The sequence below is a fragment of the Mastacembelus armatus genome, chromosome 13 (genome assembly GCF_900324485.2).
Source record: "Mastacembelus armatus chromosome 13, fMasArm1.2, whole genome shotgun sequence".
In the NCBI taxonomy this organism is placed as follows: domain Eukaryota; kingdom Metazoa; phylum Chordata; class Actinopteri; order Synbranchiformes; family Mastacembelidae; genus Mastacembelus; species Mastacembelus armatus.
The window spans coordinates 127,474-146,997 of NC_046645.1; the positions used below are offsets into that span (position 1 = coordinate 127,474).

Consider the following 19,524-nt stretch of genomic DNA (forward strand, 5'->3'; position numbering starts at 1 on the left):
CCATTTCTTCCTCCATCTCGCACTGCAAGTTAGTCTGTATCATAACTTGTGAACACCTGTACATTTCTCTCCCTAATTAGTTACGTCTTTTACGTTGTGTCATCATCCACAGAGACTGAAAAGGTAACGAGCCTGTTTTGATATTGTAAGGAGTAGAAAGTAGAGATATTTGTGTTGAAATGTAGGGATTAAAAGTAAAAAGTCGTCAGAAAAATAAATATGTATGTACACATACCTGAAAAATCTACTTAAGTACAGTAACAAAGTACTCGTACTTAGTTACTTCACACCTCTGCATACGTGTGAACTGCACATTAATGAGGAAACTCATATTTCCCACACTTTGTGTGTCATTTAAAGTAGCACAAGAACTTGTCATATGACCAGATTGAACTTAATCACATGTCCTTGTTTCCTTGTTTGTAAAATCATGTCTTCTCAAATGTGGAAAGTCCTCTCGGTTTTATGGATTTCGCTCCTTACCTTTGGAGAGGGGTACTATAAGAGCTTTGGGAGGTTTAATCATGTGCAGGATGTCACGCACAGAGCTGCTTTTGATGAGCTGTGGTTCACTCAGAAATTGGATCACTTCAATGGTGCAGATAGGAGAGTGTGGAAGCAAGTAAGTGTGTTTGAAAAAGTGTGTTTGAAATGTGGTTTTACCAATCAACACCAGAGTGATCATATATGGGTTTAATGTAAGATGTGAAAGAATTTATGTAGTCAGTCAACCTAAATGTCTCTATGTGTGTGGACACAAACCTACTAGACCGTGTAATTATTGATTTCCCAGTCTAAGTAACACTTTCTTCTTATTTCCACTCAGAGGTACTTTTTAAATGAAGCCTTCTACAAGCCAGGTGGTCCAGTGTTTCTGATGATAGGAGGGGAGGGTCCAGCAAATCCAGCATGGATGCAGTATGGTACCTGGCTCTCCTATGCCGAGAAACTGGGAGCACTCTGCTTCATGCTGGAACATCGCTTCTATGGAAAGAGTCACCCAACAGCGTATGTTTTACCTTGCTGATTTCATTTATTCTCTTGTATGAGGGTGGATTCTGCCCAAGCTTCTTTAGGGCACTTTATACAAACCTGGGACTACTTTTCCTGTGGCAGGTTAATATAGTGTTTATGTGTAGACAGTAGAATTTTGATAATCATGTTTAAAACCCAACAGAACTAAAAAGCCTTAAATGATCTCTGTGTATTCTGAACTAAAGTGAACACCAGCAAAGAGCAATTCATTCTTAATTCATCATTCATCTAAGTTGCATTGATTCCTTCATTTTTTGTTTGTGTGGAGTTAGTGTAAGCTAAAATAAACCAAATGCTCAAGTATAATAATTGAGTTATGTTTGGAAGCTGAAAATGGTCTTAAAATAGGTTTCAGTCTGCTACAATGAAAGACAGAGCAGTAAAAGTGGCTCTTAGTCAATCTTATTATAAAGTTGACTCAGTGAGTATGACTTTATAGGATATCCCGTGGCAAACAGCACTCATCATGTTTGTACAGCACAGCTGCACAAAAAGCATCAGCCCACCAGATTCAAGTGCAGTTTGTTGATGCTATTGATGCTGCTGTACCATTAGATGGCAGCTGTGTATCAGAAAAGACAGTCCTGAACTTAGCTCGTGTAGGACTGTATAGAATGGATGATGATTTTTAACTCAGGCTACTATATAACTTGAGCTTTTGTCTTCTTGTCTTCCATTCCAGTGATCTCAGCACAGATAACCTACGTTTCCTCAGCAGTCGACAGGCGTTAGCTGACCTGGCTCACTTTCGCACTGTGATAGCCGAGGACCGAGGTCTGAGCAACAGGAAATGGGTGGCATTTGGTGGGTCGTACCCGGGCTCTCTCGCTGCTTGGTTCAGACTGAAGTATCCTCACCTGGTCCATGCTTCAGTGGCTACAAGTGCACCTGTTCATGCCACAGTCAACTTTCCAGGTATACACATACTCACACTTACTGACTTTGCCCTTCATTTCACTTCAAGATGGTCAAACTCTTTTCAGAATTGAGGAACTTAAGTTTGATTGCAACACGGTACAGGAAACAAACTGAAAACATCAAATAAAATATTACTTATTTCACAAATAAATTCAGCACTAAACCACACTAATTTAAAAATCTGAATTATTATTTATTGACCAAGAATGTTTGGCGCACAAGGAATATGAATCCAGTAGAGCAGCTCCCAATGTGCTTTATAGGCAACAAGAAAATGAATTTAAATAAGAAAACAAAAGAGACAAAACAAGTTGCAGTGCAACTGAAAAGTGAGGACACAAACAAAGCACTAGAGAGAAGTGCCATCTCTGGAATTAATTTTGTCTGGATTTCCCTACAGCATGCTCAGAATCAACACCTTTGGTAAACACGTGAAGTTTTAAATTGCACTACAACAGATTTTCTGTTTTGTTCAGTGTAGTGGGTATAAGAGTCCCAGACAAATCACAGATAAAGAAGGGTTCATTCTGTATCTGTGTTGTGTTTCACAGAGCCTATTGTTTTCCTCCAAAAGGTTGTAGGCTGGAGTCAAGGGCAGAGCTGAAATTCAGCTGTTCCACCTACACACTCCTGCTGTCTTAAAGACACTATTGCACACACTTGGGACATATTCTTGTTGACGTTGGGAAGATATCTGAGACAAAACACACAGTTTGCTGACATTGGGTATCTTGTTTTTCCGTCAACCCTGTGGCACCACAAAGTTCTTTCCCAAAACAACAGTGCACTTTGTCAGCATTATTACCATTGATCCTGGCTTTCATTTTAGGTGAAAATGGTCCACTATTTTGGAATGGAAGACTTTGTCCCCTGAGAGCCTGCTTTTAGAGTTTCATAAACTGTGAAAGTCACTCTTCATTTCACTTCCAACCTCACTGATACCTTTGGAAATAAATACTTTCCCAAGCACTTGAATAAAAGATGATTCACATGCTTTTTTGAAGATGAGTTGCTGCTCCTGTGGTGCCTCAAAATAGTCCTGTCTGCTTAACTGGGTTTTGTGTATTATTGTGTATCATTTTATAGGTTTTATATTTTATATAAGTGTCCACTCCTCCCTCTGACTTTTTGTTTCATCAGAGTATTTGGAAGTTGTGTGGCGTTCACTGGCATCAGAAAATGCAGAGTGCCCACTACTGGTGAAAAAGGCTTCAGATACCCTTCTAGAACGCCTGAAGGACCCCAAGACCTACGACAACCTCACAAAAGACTTCAAGTACACCATATTTACTCTTTGCAATAATTCCTGCATTATCCTGTTACTTCCTGTAACATTTGTACATCATCCCAAAATATGGGATTACAAGATCTCTTTCACATATTAAAATCTAAGTCCAACCAGATAAAAGGTCATAATAATTTATCCCAAGTCAGCTAGTGTAAGATGGAGATGGGAATTTGACATGATAACAAATTATACTGCAATATATGATGTATTTCATGGTAATAGTGTAACCGACACATCCCTGAATTGGAAAATTATTACCAAACTTCAAACTGCATTTGTAAAAACTAAAATTCCACATTTCCTCCACAATAATCCACCGCTTATCACTAGTAAATCCAGGGTCACACGGGACTGGAGCCAATCCCAGCTGGCACTGGGCTGCCCAGGGTATGCCAGACTATCTCAGGGCTGACGCATAGAGACACTCAAGAAAGGAGTTCAACCAGGTTTTGAACCCAGAACATCTGAGGATACAGCGCCAACCACTGTATCATGGTGCTGCTGCATTGTACATTTCATATTCAGTTTTTTTTTTTTTTTTATCTCAGCCTGTAACTTTTCTGGATACTGCTAGCAGCTAGTTAGCATAGAGATCTAAATGCTGGGAGCCACCAGCACCTCTGGAATTAGATGTCAATTATTCCATTCAATAACAGAACTGTTTGTATCCATGTGAATACCAGGCTTTTTTTCATAGTCTCTGTTGGCTGCCTGTAAGCTCCACAATGATAATATTAGCTATTCTTATGCTATGCTAAGCTAAGCTAATTGCCTTCTGGTTCCTAACTTCACATTTAGCATGCAAACATATGAGTGGCATTGATATTCCCACCTAACTGTGTCTTCACTGGAGAATGAGTATGTTTCCCAAAATGTCAGACTATTCCTTTATACTTGCTCATTTTACACTGTGAGCAGTGATGTGTGTGTGAAAAGCATTGTAGTGATGTTTTGAGCTATGTGAGGTTCAAAGGGCAGGAGGGCTGTCTCAAGTTATGGTTAGAGTCAGGTCCTGTTAGAGGTTTGTGAGGGTCCCTAAAGCCTTTTCGGCTAGAGTTTGGGGTTGGACATGCTCTGTGCTTCAGTCTTTGTAATACAGCAGGAGGATTTATGAGTGACAAGTAATGACATACCCATAGAGAATTATCATCCCAAGCTACAGCCTCCCTCAGCTGGACAGTCATTTTTTTAGCTAATTTAGATCATTTGTTTTTCTGGCTGCGAAATTTACCCCAGTTTATTTTGGTTTCTGCTGGGCCAAGCAACTATTTTCAGCATAACTTCACTGATAGACTGACATTACCTGTCCAGCATCAAATTGCAATCAAATGAAGTTAGCAACTAGCTGGAGAACAGTAGCATTTTAGCATTTAGCTGCTAAAGACACAGATATTCTCCTTAGGAGCTGATGAATTCCAAACCTGATCTAAAATAAGCAATGATATTGGATTTGCATGCTTCTAGTGGCTGGAAACCTGAATATTGAATTGTTTGCTAACATGGCCAGCTGTAATAAGGCCAAAACATACCACCATGTGACAGTTTTAGTAATGAATTGTCTTGTATGCCTTTTAACTTTTATAATTTGGGGGAATAACTTTTAAAAGGCTGCTGGCCTAGACGTCAGCCAATATGATATAACAGTTTCTCATTCCCTTTTTGCATTACTCTCGTTCCCTTTTCTTTTATTGTTTTTTTTTATTTTAGGTTGTTATAGTGACTGTAACGTCAGCCCACATGATGAACAAGCGGGCTTAAGTTGTTTTGTTAAAATGTGGTTAGTCTTACAGAACTAATAATGTCATGGAGACATGCTAAAGCCTTGCCTTTATGTCTGCACTTCCCTGACCACATTGGAAATATTTTATTTTAGCTTGCAGATGATGCAGGCCATAGATGTAGACATGTGCTCATGCAGGCTGAAACACACAGAGGTCACACAGGTGGTTTGGTGGCTTGTCCAGCTTCCAAACCGCAATGTCTCAGAGAATGCAGGACTTGCGTCACAATTTCATCATGAAGGAAGCATTGTTCACTGCACACAGGCTCACATATACAGATGAGTTCTTTCTGAATAAGCATTTCATTCCTATAGCATATTACCTAAATTTACCAGTGCAGACAACAAACAGATGCTTAATTAAGGAAGCTGTAATTTTACTACCTCAAACTTTATCACAAACACATGTAAGTTTTTCAACATTTATATAAGCTCTTTGGAAAATATAAAAAAACATTTCTACCTTGATGTTGCCCTTCATTACTATAAAAGTGACAGATGACCCTAATCAGTATGTGTGTATTATTGAATGAATAGCTATTCCACTAAGAAGTGGAATTTTCTATTCATGTCCCAAATGCTTGTGGAAAAAACAGCTTCATGAAAAGCTGTTAACACAACTTCACCAGCCACTGCTGTGAAGAACTGTAACTGTTTTGTCTGCTATAGCTGGTTATCACAGATAGGAACAAGCTCTACATTTTTCCTAAGAGTGGTGTGTGTACTTTCAGTGAGTTGGAGTTCTTACCTAAGTACACAAGAAATGAAAAATGTGTCAAGATGCACTGTGTTATTGCCAAAACATGTTCTTGTCTAACTTTCTTCCCATTGTCATCTGTCTCTGTCCTCCTTCTTCTTTTGTTATTTCCCTCTCAAGCTTGTGTTCCAAACTACAGATCCAGACAGAGATGGACTCTGCCTACTTTTTGGAAACGTTAGCTGGCACCTTCATGGATGTGGTCCAGTACAATGAAGACAACAGGGGGTTTGAGGTGAGAGAGTAGATACATACCATCACGCACCAGTCGTTTTCAGATTTTTGTAGTCACACACAACTGACTCGATTCATCAGTAGCATTCTACCCTCTGAAGACACAGTGTTTTATCCAGCTTTTTTCACATATGCAGAAATGCTTCTCAACACCTTTAAACAGACTTTGACATATATTATCTCTGGAGTTTATTGTTGAATATATTCCTGGTTAACTAATGGGGGACAAAAGGTAGTTGTATCCAAAGCAGTTTCATCCTTCAGGAGTTAAAAGAAGATTGAATCTTAAACTGTGTATCACACTTCACATCATAAAAAATGTAATACAATTCTACAGCCTCAATTCAATTGAGCTGGGCTAGTACCAAACTTTTGGAAAATATTTAAGTTCTCTCAAAGAAGTTCCCATTTTGGTAATATACTAATCACACTTACAATATCCCTGTCCTTTTTCTTTTCATATCATCTGTTACTGTACATTTGCCCCATTTTATGTTTTTTTTCTCTGCACTCTTTCTTAGCAGTTACCCCTCTTTTCCTTTCCCCTTTTTTTCATCCCTTTCTGTCCTCCTGGTGCCTCGAGGAGACGTGAGTCCGGTTACCAATAAGCTGATGTGAAAAGTAACAAAAGACTCTTTGGTCTCTCTGGTTTCCTGTCGCCCCAAGCTAAAGAGACTCATAAAAGAACTGAGAAGAGTGGTGGGCCACTGGGTCCACAACACTAACAGACAAATCCAGCCAACAGCTGCCTCTCTGACACAAAAGACTGGGTATAAAGCAAACTACCAGGTTTTAGATACCACTGAGGAATCTGGGTAAGAACTAGGAGGATGTAACCCAATCAGAAGAGTCAGTGGCTTCACAGTTGAGGGGTTATCAATGGGGTTCTTTATAAAATACAGAAGAACATTATATAATGGTACAATGTGTACTGCAAGTGCTAACACCTCCACTTTCACACATGGAATTGTAGATATGAGGAGCACTGTGCATTAAAGTGATGTCAGTGTTGCCAAACTGCCAAAAAGATTTCAAACATATTTTCTGGTAACTTCTGAATGAGTGTTCAGTCTTGTTACTGGATGATTATATTATGCATTATATAATTAGTGCTTTTAGGCAATTTCATTATATAAGATTGTGCATGATACCATTTCTGATGCAGCGTATTTTTATGCTTATCAAAACCCACCCTGTCTTATTCATGTCATTGTGTTGTAGTCATGGAAAGCATTCATAAATTGTGAATGGAAAATGGAAAATGGAGATCCAGATGTTTGTCATGAATATGCTTCAAACTGACATATGAGAAGGTAGTAAAAAAAATTAAAAAGTTCATTCATACTTTTTTTGACTTGTTGCTGCTCATTAAATGTAGGGAGCGACAGGTACCAACATCACCATCAAAGTGCTATGCAGTGTGATGGGTGACGCATCACTGGGAGAGCCATATGCCCGCTATGCTGCTGTGGCGCACCTCATGATGGACACCTTCTCAATGAAATGCCTGGATGCCAGCTTCAGTACCTACCTCAGAGACATGACTAACACATCCTGGGAAGGCCCAGCAGCAGGGGGAGGTGAGCATGCTGTGGAGAGTGGCTTCTTGCTTGTATAACTAAGGTTATTTTAGTTGGTTCTTGTCTTAATAACTTTGCAAAACATCTGTTTTTACATTGCTTGTATTTTTGGGTCCATTTTGTGGCTGGGTTTTCTGGTAGTGTGTTTTTGCTCTTGTGACAGAGGAAAACACAGACAATCTAATGTCTTTGAAATTTTCCACTGTCACCCACCAGTAATCAACTACAGTAGACACAGAAACCCCTATTTTTCCACCACAGCCACAAGACAGGCTATGGGTTGAATTGTTATACTGTGTTCGCGGATGTTATTGTAATGTAAGAAACCAATTTTGGGTGCTGCTGGAAGGCTTTTTGTGAAATGTAGGTTATTACTAACTTAAATATAATTAGATTAGACAGTATCTGCCAAACAATGTGCACCAAAAAATGTCATTCTGTCACTTTACAACTTCATAATGTCTGGAATCATGTGAATATCCTTAAATAATGTTCTCCTCTTTTTGCTTCTTCTTTTTAAATCAAAGTTTAAAGCATCCAAGGCCTATATACATCAACATTTTACAGTGGAAACTGACTAGTTTTCAGCTTTAATTTCACAAGTAGGGGCCTGGAGGGGGCTCACTGAAGTGATTTTTAAAAGCCACTAGAATGCATCTGAATAAACATCTCCATTTTGGGTTTTGTACTGTACTCTTTCCTCTTTTAATTGGAGCTGAAATCTGACAGTGAATTTTTTTTTGGGAGTAAAGCCATATTAAATAAACTGTTAGTGTCGCCTGTCCTGTTTTGTAGATTTAGTTTGTATGAACCAAATGAATATGCTGGTTTAAAATGTCTGTTTTTGTGTGTTGTCAGAGAGACAGTGGGTCTATCAAACCTGCACTGAGTTTGGATTCTACCAGAGCACTGATTCCCCCAACCAACCATTCACTGGCTTCCCTCTTGTGTGAGAACAATAAACCTTGCCTTTCTGCTTAATAGGCTCACAATTATGCTTTTCCCCCTTTACCCGTTCCCTCTTTACCCTGTCTTATTATTTTTATTTTTTAAATTTGCAATCAGTTTCATTGAATGCTGCATTGCATTGTGTTTTGTGATCTAGATATCATGTAAAACAGTGTGCAGACTTCTACAATGTCAGTGCTGAGCAGCTGGCAATGGCTGTTGTCCAGACCAATGAATATTATGGAAGCTATGACATTGGCTCTTCTAGAATAGTTTTCCCCAATGGCTCCATTGACCCCTGGCATGCCTTAGGAATCACACTGGACATCACCCCTGACCTCCCTGCAGTTTTCATCAATGGTGAGAAAAAATATTCATTATACGAACAACCACACTTGTAGACAGTCAATGAGCTTTCTGTTTGAAAGCCAAGCATTTCAGGCCATAATCTTAAGGATGAGTGTATCTACAAACTGTGTTTTCAGCTGTAACCTCTTCTCACTATATAACAAGCTGGCTGGGTAACTAAATAACATGTTTGACTTTATTCCAGTGTAGTAGGTCCTAAGCATGTGTTGAAGCTTCATCAAAACCATGCTTGTTGAGTTGTGCTGCTTAGTTCAGTATATTTCTAGTGTTAAAGTCATTTTTTACCACTTTTTACCATCCCTGCCATGTCCATTATACATAAACGTCTCTCTTGTTCAGGAACAGCCCACTGTGCCAACATGTACCCTGCTAGGAGTGAGGATCTCCCCCAGCTGGCTCTGGCCCGTGACCACATCTTCTTACTCCTCCAACAGTGGCTGAAGCAGTGATTGACAGATGAGTAGACCAATCAGTGGCCTAAGGAATTTGACGCAGAAATATTATTTTTGGTAGCTTCTTTTGTTGACTTTATAAGGAAACAGCTTATTTTACTGTCACTTTGATACAAGCATGAATAAGTACAATGTTCAGTTATTTTAAAGTGATTTACATGAATGAATAAAAATGTTTATATTGACACTGTATATTTTCTTTTATTCTGAGCTAACACAGAAGAGGTAAACCATGTAATACACATGCACAGTATATATTTAAAGGAGATATTGCATTTTTAGCCATTGTTCAATTCAACTTTTTAAATAAGAGGTTTCTCCACAAATCTTCACATTATTTCTATCAGTGACTTGTTTCAAAAATGGATTTGTCTCCTAACAAATCCATTTCATATTGAATAACGGTCTTTACAGCAACCTTTGGAAAATTTGGAGCTTTCAAAACTAGGATTACCAATAAGTTTATCAAATTAGGTCTGTACAAATTCCTCTGTCACTGTAACATCTGATGGTTCCATAACACACTGAAACTCAGGTTTAAACAGATAGTCAGCACAAAACAACAACTTGTCAACAGGTTTTTCTAAGTAAGTGTCTTTACATGCACACATCTGGTCTTGTGCAGCGCAGGTTTTGTCTTGTTTGATGATAAGAGATTACCTAAGATGTTTTCTGCTCAGCCTGAGCAGGACAATATCTCTAGTAGAACATCTACTGCCTTTACAAAAGCGTCTTTGTCACAACACAAACTTCATCCAGATGTTATCTGGACTACATATTGCAATACTCTCTTGTCTTGAGATGCATAGATAGTTTAAAGCAGAATCTGAAAAAGAAAAACAGTAGTTGCCTTGCATGGCATAATTAGAGAACACAGCTGTGTGTTCTTTCACTCCTTCCTAAAACTCTTAAAACAGACATACACAATGACTGTCCATACTTGAATTAGCAGTGTTTGTTTTCACAACACACCCATCTCTGTATGGACATTCACGTTCCCCACTCTAAGCAAAAACCACACACAATCCACAAAGACTGTTGACTAAACTTTGTCCTGAGTTCATTCTCACTCTGTGTCCCATGCTGTGACATCGACTTCTTGAAACCTCCACATGGGTTTTGAGTCAGAGGCTATGTGGATCTAATCTGTTAAAGTGGAGTTTCACAAGATGACAAATTATATATTTATTTGCACAAACCATAATCCACTTTTTGCTGTGATAGATTTTGTCATAATTACTTGTGCATTCTCACTTAATTCCTGGTAATTCAAACCGTAATGCACCTACTCATAATCCCCTCTTTGGCAGCAGGAGGGCTGTAATTGAATCTCAGTTGTATGTGTGTGTGTGTGTGTGTGTGTGTGTGTGTGTGAGGGTGTGTGTGCGTGTGTGTGTGTGTGTGTGTGTGTGTGTATTTCTGTGTCACCACCCAACAACACCTTACTGCATACAAAAGCATGGGCCTACATTTCAGGCAAGCTAAACAAAAGTTTACCTGTGTACTTTTTATCACATGACAGTTATAGTTTTAAAATCTATATATATATATAATATAAAATCACATTAAACACGCCTCAAACACTCACCTTAAACACGGTATAACAAGTTTGATGTTGATATTTTACCTATGCTTATTATGTTTAGAAAAGAGGCCATTAGACTTTTAAAATGAAAGGAAAGGAAACCAACTGCTAATTTTGCTGGTGAACGTCATCAGTCATTTTCTATTGAGTGTAACACAACATAAGTAAGATGATTGCTCTCAAATAGTGTTTCTTAACATTCCCTTGATTGCCATTTCCTGTTGTAAACCTACAATCAAGTTGGCTGGAAAACAAAACAAACAAACGTTGACATAAACTTTCCTGTTCTTAGAAAATCGACATCAGAAGGAGAAGCAACAAAATTATATCAGAATATCAAGTAAAGTTATACATTACAAAGGATGTGAAACTATATTTGTGTTATGGACAAGATCCATCCATCCATCATCTATACCCCCTTATTCCTTAGCCAGGGTCCCAGGGATCTGCTGGAGCCTATCCCAGCTCTCTTTGGGTGAAAGGCAGGGGTCCACCCTGGACAGGTCACCAGTCCATCACAGGGCTTTATGGATACCAATGGGTAGGCCACTGTATTTTATTTTGGAAGGGTACCGGAAACTCTGCTCTGAGCCCAACAGAGAGACTGGCTTCATGCTCGGGTGTTGGGTTTGAAGGCGGAGTTCAGTTCAATAAATTCTCCAGTCAAGTTGTTTCTCTTTCACGGGAATAAAGAGTTTTTTTCTTTAATTGACATTGCGGACAGAGTTTCGTTTTGGACGTAGAGACACAGTTTCGCCTGCGGGATAACGTTACCTGACACTAACGGCTCCCAGCGATAGGTAGGACCGTTTGTTTTTAACGTTTATATGCACAATAAACTCGCTATTTTCAGTATTTCCAAGCATTATACCCCCCTTAGCATTTAGCACCATACTGCACTGAAAAAAGAAAAGGCTTTTAAATAAGCTAGCTAGCTAAATAACGTTAGCTAACATCAAATAATGATAGCATTTCTGTCAGGTGGGTTTTTGATAAATTAGCTAGCTCACTGTTAGAGTTAGTGTGTATTGGGTTGAGCTGCTGTTATAGGGTTAACTGGATTAGTTAATGTTGGACTGAAAACAAGATTCATTGCCAGTGCGAAATGTTGAGACGCTCATTTAAAGGAATACACTCTACAGTATGCAGTCATCACGAGTTGTTTACACTGAGAGTAATGAAGGTGCTGGGAAAAGGAGTAACTCCAGGATTAACCTTTGAACCTATGAGGGGACAGAACAGTGGAAACTGTAGGAGACTGGGAGATGTGGAGATAACAAGTCTAAGGGAAATGTTCTGTGGGTTAGTAATAGTCCAAGTCAGGGTGATGGATCATGAAACTATTAATAAACCTGAAATTAAACGACCTCATTGTCCCAGGATGTTAGGGAGGAGTAGGATGGTTGGCGACTGATGAGTAAAAGAGACTTCAGGGCCTGAGAGCTGGAGAACATTACCTGATAACCTGATAGGAAGATTAATGCAGCTGTCCCATCAGGGGCAGAGGGTATAAAGGTATAAAACCATCCTGAAGTCCAGTTGTTGGCAGTTGCTCTTGAAACAGTTTAATGTGTCATATTGCGTCTTGATTAAGCATTCCACTTCTCTGAATATTTATTTTAACTTTCTAACGTGTATTGAAGTCAGATTGGTGTAGAGACTCAAAAAAATCAAGCACACTGGTCAATATAAAGGATGTTTTTTATGTGAGTGGTCTTAACTTGGAGATCTGACAGTATAATAAACTGTAAAAACTGTTGCTATAATTTATACATTTATTTACTTTTTAATATATCAACAATGTGAATTTTCATAATTTGGTCAGGTTTCCTGCACATTTTGCATCAAAGAAAGCTACACTATAGATTATTTGCCTGCCAGTTTTTATTAAATCCAATACTGGTCGATCATATTATGCCAAACTCCTTGAAACACTATTATTCATACTGGGATCGCAAATCACTATGACATAAGACTAAATGCAGCTTTATTCACCTTAAAACACACCGGGTGTTGAGGCAGTTTCACTGTGTTTCCCAGAGGTTTTGAGAACAATCTCATATCCTGAATTTCGCTTCAGGGATTAGTGAAGTTTCTTATCTTAGATTTAATCAACTCTAATCAGTGAATAAACCATGAGGGCTTTAGCCAATAACCTAAACACATGCACAGTTTGTACTTTCTTTGGAAAAATAAAGCCTGATTACCAGTAATTCCATGTACCAGTAATTCATACATTTCACATAGATGTTCTGTGTCCCTTCAAACAAGCTAGCAGGCATTCTGGCTCTATTCATTCTGCTTCACTGAGTAAGGAGCAGGATGAATCATTTTCCTAAAATGGCTTGAAAGGTTATTTTAGTCTAAAATGAAAATGAATAAAGAGAGAAGTTTCAGTAGGATGGTTAAATATTTAGACAGTGTGAGTGAGTGTTAATCAGACCCTGTAGCACTGGATGAAAGGATTTGTTGAGAAAAGACATCAAAGATTCATGTGATTAATGTGTTTAGCTATAGTGAGTCACATGAATGACATATCCAACTGTTTGGAAGTAATTCTAAGGACAGTTACTGGCTGTAGATGAATGTTTACTTAAATTAGTAGCTGTTGAGGTTTCAGGGCTCATAAATAAATAAATATTCTCTAATGAAACCAAATCGAGACACTTCAAGGTTCATCCAACATGTGTGTGCCATTCTTTTTCTCACTAGATGCTGTGTAGATCATAATGAAGCACCTCTCCGTGTTGTGCCTCTATGCCCTGGTGACCTTTTATGGCCATAAGAGTGTACTATCCCATCCTCAGTCCTATGGTGAAAGGGGCTCAGATCTTGGCATAAAGGTGTTTCAGCAAGTAGTTCAGTCCAAGCCCTTTGAAAATGTGGTGCTGTCACCTCATGGAGTGGCATCCGTCTTAGGCATGCTGCTGCTTGGAGCCAGTGGAGAAACACGGAAGCAGATGACCAGTGCTCTCCGTTACAAGAAAAATGGTAAGGGCAATTTCAGGCAGCAGAAATTAAGACACTAGTTGGAGTTCTGCCGTTGAACCTTATATGTATTTGTGTCTCAGGATTCTTTGGTAGGTTTTTTTCTCATTAATTAAAGTCACTGAGACCAAATGAGCCTCTCCAGGTGAGTTTTTTTCATTTAAACTCAAAAGCATGTGTGGTGAGAGAATTCAAAGTGAACTTGGTCTGCACAGGCCCTTACAGGATGTTGAAGAAGCTGCACAGGAACTTGACAGCTAAATCCAACCAGGACATTGTGCTGATTGCCAATGCCATATTCAGCCAGGATGGCTTCCCCATGGATGCAGCCTTTGTGGCCAGCAACAAAGAAAACTTCCAATGTGAGGCCAAGAGCTTGGACTTCAGAAACCCTGATGTGGCAGCTAATGATATCAATCAGTGGGTCAACAAAAAGACCAAAGGTGGGAATCGTGAATGAATGTTTGTATACACAGTATAAACAGGCAGTGAAAAGGCAGGTAAGAATCACAAATGTGAGCAGAAATTTGTTGCAGAAACCTGAAATTCCAGCAATGAGTTAATACGTGAGAGACTAAAACATAGAGAGATTTCGTTGCATGTGAATTATGGGCAAAATTATTTATTGAAAGATTTAACTGTGGTCCTGGTCCAACTTCCTAAATGCATGTGAAAGTTGAAAGTAGCCTGTGACGGACTGGTGAAAGAGAGCTGGGATAGGCTCCAGCAGATCCCTGTGACCGAGGTTAGGAATAAGGGCGTATAGATGATGGATGGATGGAAATTGAAAGTAGCCCATAGTGCTTAATCCCTTAATTGCAAGTTTAGTTTAAATTGTGATCATACAACAACAGCAAACACATATTAAAACTATGAACCTGCGACTTTGGAATGGAGTCAGTTTTTCTGTTGCATAGGTTGGTGTGTCCTGATGTGATTCAGCATAAATACATCCTTATCTCTACTAGAAAGAAAATGAAAGAGATATTTTTGTTTTTTTAATCAAACCTTGTTGACTGAATAATATCCTCATGCTGCAACGTTATGCAGGTCACATCCCTAGCTTGATCAAACCAGACATGCTGGACCCAGCTCTGACTCGTCTAGTTGTCGTCAACTCGATCTACTTCAAAGGCTTATGGATGTCCCGCTTCCAACCTGAGAACACCAAGATGAGACCCTTTAAAGGGGGCGATGGAAATGTACATACAGTCCCAATGATGTCTCAGCTATCTGTCTTCAATATAAGTGAGTGATGATCTGTGAGAGGTTTGTACTGATGACCATCTGTGTGACACTAACCATTTGTACATTTCTAATTCAAGCTAAAATTCACTATTCATGATTTTTATTTAATAGGAATGACTTGTTTACATACAAAGACTGAATACAAGATACTTTTTGTTACATGTCATCATCAAATTATATGTATAGATATTTTGTACTGTAATCAATCAGAGATAGTTGTGTTATTGGATTCAATGTGGTTGAAATAAATTGGACCAATAGTATTTTGTATCAGTGATCACTGCATGACTCAACTGTTTTGGTTTGCTTGAACCATAACCAATACAAGTTTGGACATATACAATAAGAGCTATGATGCAATCCAAGCCATAAAAATTTTATACGTCAGCTTGTGTTAATATTCTGAGGAACCACAGGTATGGACATGCCACGTGTGTAAGATATTATTTAGTCCTGTGTGAAATAGAATTGTATAAAAGTCAGCCATCTATATTTAGATGAGTTGTCAGAGATGTGTTACCGCAGTGTGGCTAGACTAGCACAGCATTAGGCACAGGCCATGCTATGAGAGAACCACAGATGTGTGTTCTTTCTTCAGTACCCTGCTACGTGTTTTGTGTCTGTGACCTGTTGCTTGGATTCTTGCATCCAAATGACTACGCTTAAATCTTAAGGAGGACCCAAATGTAAAAAAGTGAAAAAATCTAATTTCTTTTTTTTTAGAAGTCAAAGGACCCATGTATTCCAGTGCACATGCTGCCATCTGAACCTTCAAGCTATATTGATAACATATTTAAATGAAGAGAAAAGCTCTTTTGGAAGGCTCCATAACCTTAAGTTTTTTTTCCTTAGCCAGATGTATGATAAGCAAACACGTGTACTTACAGTATCTCTCTTCTTATACCAGACACAACCGCCACACCTGATGGGCTGAAATATAAGGTGATTGAGATGCCCTATCATGGCAACGCCATCAGCATGCTGATTGTTCTTCCCTCTGAAGAGGACACATCTCTGTCTCGTATTATCCCACACATCAGCACAGCCACAGTAGGGAGCTGGGCAAAACTAATGCACACAAGGAAATTCAACCTGGCTATCCCCAAGTAAGACACACACAACAGATGCTCTTAAACCATCCATCCATCCATTATCTATACCTGCTTAGTCCTAACCAGGGTCCCAGGGATCTGCTGGAGCCTATCCCAGCTCTCCCAGGGTCCCAGGGATCTGCTGGAGCCTATCCCAGCTCTCTTTGGGTGAAAGGCAGGGGTCCACCCTGGACAGGTCCCCAGTCCATCACAGGGCCACATAGAGACAAACAACCTCACACACTCACCCTCACTCCTATGGGCAATTTAGAGTCACCAATCAACCTGACATACATGTTTTTGGACTGTGGGAGGAAACCAGAGTACCTGGAGAAAACCCACAAAAATTAACATAATCCATGTTGTTTTTAGGTTTACTGCTGATGCAGAGGTAGATTTGGAAGCTCCCCTTTCAGCTCTGGGAATAACAGACATGTTCAGTGAGGGCAAAGCTGACTTCAGCCTCATCAGTAAGTGAACGCAGAGTCAAACCAAATCCAAAAGTGACACACTGCCACTGTAAAGTATTCACAGCTTATTTTAAAACAGGGCACAACTTGAAAAGATTGCTTGCTGTTTACTGCTAAAGGCTAGTTAGAAGTATGAACTGTGGCTAACTGTTCAGTGTGAAAAGCTGAATCACTGCAGTTTCCTTCATCTTTTCCCTGACTGATGGATAGAATGGAGCTCTGAAGGAAGTGTTCTACTGCCATCATGTGGTGTACTGTAGAAACCAGTTATTACTTTTGTAGTCTTAGTTATCAAACAATCTTTGACAACTTAGAATAACATTTTCTAGTGAAACTCATTGTCATTTTACTGTATCTGCATGCAGGTGAATTAAAGCAAAATGTCGTTAACTTAGGCCTTAAGATATGAGATTTTGACGCATCTCACGAAAAGATTAAAAATTAATGATGACTGGATCTCATTCAGCTTTTAGTATTATCTGTGCTAGCTCTCACTTCGATGCTGTTGTATTTATTCTTCTAAAGGTGCATGAAATCCCACTTCATGTCTGTTTAAAGTGCAGTGAGAAGGAAAGATGCTTTTTGGCTGTATTGATTGTGAAGGCAGCAACATAGATTAATGACAGGAAAGTAGTCACTACTTTAAATTTAGCCAGGTGAATTTTGGCTGCACCGTGATTTGAACTGTAATTATCAGGATAATAAGTGAAAACTGTCATGAAGGAGAACCACAGGTGTTTTAGGGCCTTTATGCATTTATCATAAGTAGATGATAGATAGATAGATAGATAGATAGATAGATAGATAGATAGATAGATAGATGCTTTATTCATCCCCCCATGGGGGAAATTCAGAAATATCAGATAATGTAGGTTTGTTCACTGATACTATTAATTACTAACATGGAAACCCATCATATCTATCACGTTAGATGTGAACTGCATTGGCTGCTCAATATCAGATAAAAGTTAATAGCGGCAATGATGACATGGCATACCCATAAACTAATGTGTCTAAAGCCTGAATTAACACTCGGTGTTTCCTCAGGTGATGAGGGTTTGCATGTATCTAAGGCATTACAGAAAGCTAAAATTGTGGTGGATGAAGATGGAACCAAAGCAACAGCTGCCACTAGTGAGTATTTGTTCAGTAAATATTGCCTTGGACTTTTAGCAGTAAGCTAAAAGTCACTTTTTTAATGAGAATGTTCTATACAATGGTTGGACTTAAGAATGCATTAATTCTGTAACAGTAATCCATGCTGTTATTTACTGAAATGTTTTTGTGATGTGTGTGGTTGTTCTGCTTAGCTGCCGTCCTGATGGCTCGGTCCTCTCCGCCTTGGGTTGTGGTGGACAGACCTTTCCTCTTCCTCATCAGACATAAGCCAACAGGTACAGTTTTCTATTAGCAGTTAAAGCTGTATAGAAGTTCTGACAATCCTGCACCTACATGAAGAAGGAAGAGACGTGCCAATTTGAAGAATCGCAATTTATCACTAGTATCAGACTTCCTGAAAGAAAGTGCCTGACCACGCTGAGCTCTTCTCATCTTTCTCTTCAGGTACCATTCTATTTTTGGGTCAGATCAACCGCCCTTGAGCCCAGCCGTCATTGGCCAGCCCAGGAAATGCTTATACACTGCTACGCATCAGTACACATGTGCAGATAAACACATACAAACACACATACTTTGCTGTAGACCTCTGTACAATGTGGAAATATATTGTTTCAAATACTGCTTTTTATGTCATCCATTTTCTGCCTTGCATAACATTCTTTATACAGTGTTTTTGAAGACTTCATTTTTTCAGCTGTTTTACTTTTTGTATACTTTTTAATACAATTGATTGAAATTTTTTACAGTGTTGAATGTCAGTTGTGTTTTTTCTCAACTGGGGTAGGGTAGTCACTTTATGATGTCACTTTTCGCTCAAAGGCTCTCCATCTCAAGCCATGACCCACTTGTAAGTATGGCGGCATACATTCTAAGTTAGCTCCTTCAGCTACCTTAAAATGTTTGTTTCCTTTTTCACTGAGGAAGCCTTCTGTTATCATACTTGCTTGATATTTGATATAATAAATACACATATTTATAACAGTGCTGGTTTTGCCTTACTTATTTTCCTGACACTATTTCTGACAAGGGAATGTTTGTCTACATGTGACATTCTGTCATACAGTGTTTGTATTCTCAGTTATGTTTGTCATAAAAGAAACTTGGAATCATGCTTCTTACTTCATTCAATTATTAAGCAGCTATGAAAATATATTTTCTAAACCACCCCAACCCTAGTGAGGCTCTTGAATTTAATTATACAAGAAGCAGACGACTGTATGTCCTGGATAGGTTGCCAGACTGTCACAAGGCTTAAACGTAAACTGGTGTTGAGCTAAAGAACAACCCAAATAAATAATGCATTTTTTTGTTCTGCTGTACTCCTGAAAATGTGAAGCTTCACTTAATACTAATTGGTATGTCCAATTCCATGACATTTCTAGCATGGGGTGTGCAATAGGGGGCTGTGTGTGACCTGCAATTCATTATTCATGTGTGAAATGGACATTGGGCATTTTCTTGGTAATGGCTGTTTCCTGCGGGTATGTTATGTTAATGTTGAGAATCTAGATTTTAATTCCTTAGTGTGAAGTTATAGTTCTAGACCTGAGACTTGAGATCTTGACTTTGACATACGATTCTTTAATTATTGGTACCAAATCTGCACCCTTTCTATTCTGCACGTTTCTATTGATGTGCAAATCTGGTTCTAGAACTGTAATT

General features: G+C 38.9%; 2 protein-coding genes across 2 annotated transcripts; both read left to right on the forward strand.

Moving 5' to 3' along the window:
- Positions 1-387: 387 nt before the first annotated feature.
- On the forward strand, positions 388-9,546 carry prss59 (serine protease 59, putative). Its single transcript, XM_026299047.2, has 9 exons — positions 388-622; positions 827-1,008; positions 1,718-1,950; positions 3,094-3,229; positions 5,899-6,013; positions 7,391-7,592; positions 8,451-8,541; positions 8,698-8,900; positions 9,249-9,546. The coding sequence occupies exons 1-9, from the start codon at positions 431-433 to the stop codon at positions 9,356-9,358; spliced, it is 1,464 nt and encodes a 487-aa protein (XP_026154832.1). The 5' UTR covers positions 388-430; the 3' UTR covers positions 9,359-9,546.
- A 2,001-nt stretch (positions 9,547-11,547) lies between these two features.
- On the forward strand, positions 11,548-18,843 carry serpine2 (serpin peptidase inhibitor, clade E (nexin, plasminogen activator inhibitor type 1), member 2). The gene is made up of 9 exons (XM_026299041.2): positions 11,548-11,746; positions 13,659-13,937; positions 14,150-14,377; positions 14,985-15,182; positions 16,090-16,288; positions 16,646-16,743; positions 17,791-17,877; positions 18,054-18,137; positions 18,307-18,843. The coding sequence occupies exons 2-9, from the start codon at positions 13,676-13,678 to the stop codon at positions 18,342-18,344; spliced, it is 1,194 nt and encodes a 397-aa protein (XP_026154826.1). The 5' UTR covers positions 11,548-11,746; positions 13,659-13,675; the 3' UTR covers positions 18,345-18,843.
- The last annotated feature ends 681 nt before the right edge of the window (positions 18,844-19,524 follow it).

Excerpts from the sequence above, each read along its gene's own strand:
- prss59 (XM_026299047.2), top strand. The coding sequence starts at position 431 with ATGTCTTCTCAAATGTGGAAAGTCCTCTCGGTTTTATGGATTTCGCTC. Across the intron at positions 1,951-3,093 it reads TGCCACAGTCAACTTTCCAG|AGTATTTGGAAGTTGTGTGG; the intron begins GTATACACATAC and ends TTGTTTCATCAG. Across the intron at positions 8,542-8,697 it reads TTCACTGGCTTCCCTCTTGT|ATATCATGTAAAACAGTGTG; the intron begins GTGAGAACAATA and ends TTTGTGATCTAG.
- serpine2 (XM_026299041.2), top strand. The coding sequence starts at position 13,676 with ATGAAGCACCTCTCCGTGTTGTGCCTCTATGCCCTGGTGACCTTTTAT. Across the intron at positions 17,878-18,053 it reads CAAAGCAACAGCTGCCACTA|CTGCCGTCCTGATGGCTCGG; the intron begins GTGAGTATTTGT and ends TGTTCTGCTTAG. Across the intron at positions 18,138-18,306 it reads CATCAGACATAAGCCAACAG|GTACCATTCTATTTTTGGGT; the intron begins GTACAGTTTTCT and ends CTTTCTCTTCAG.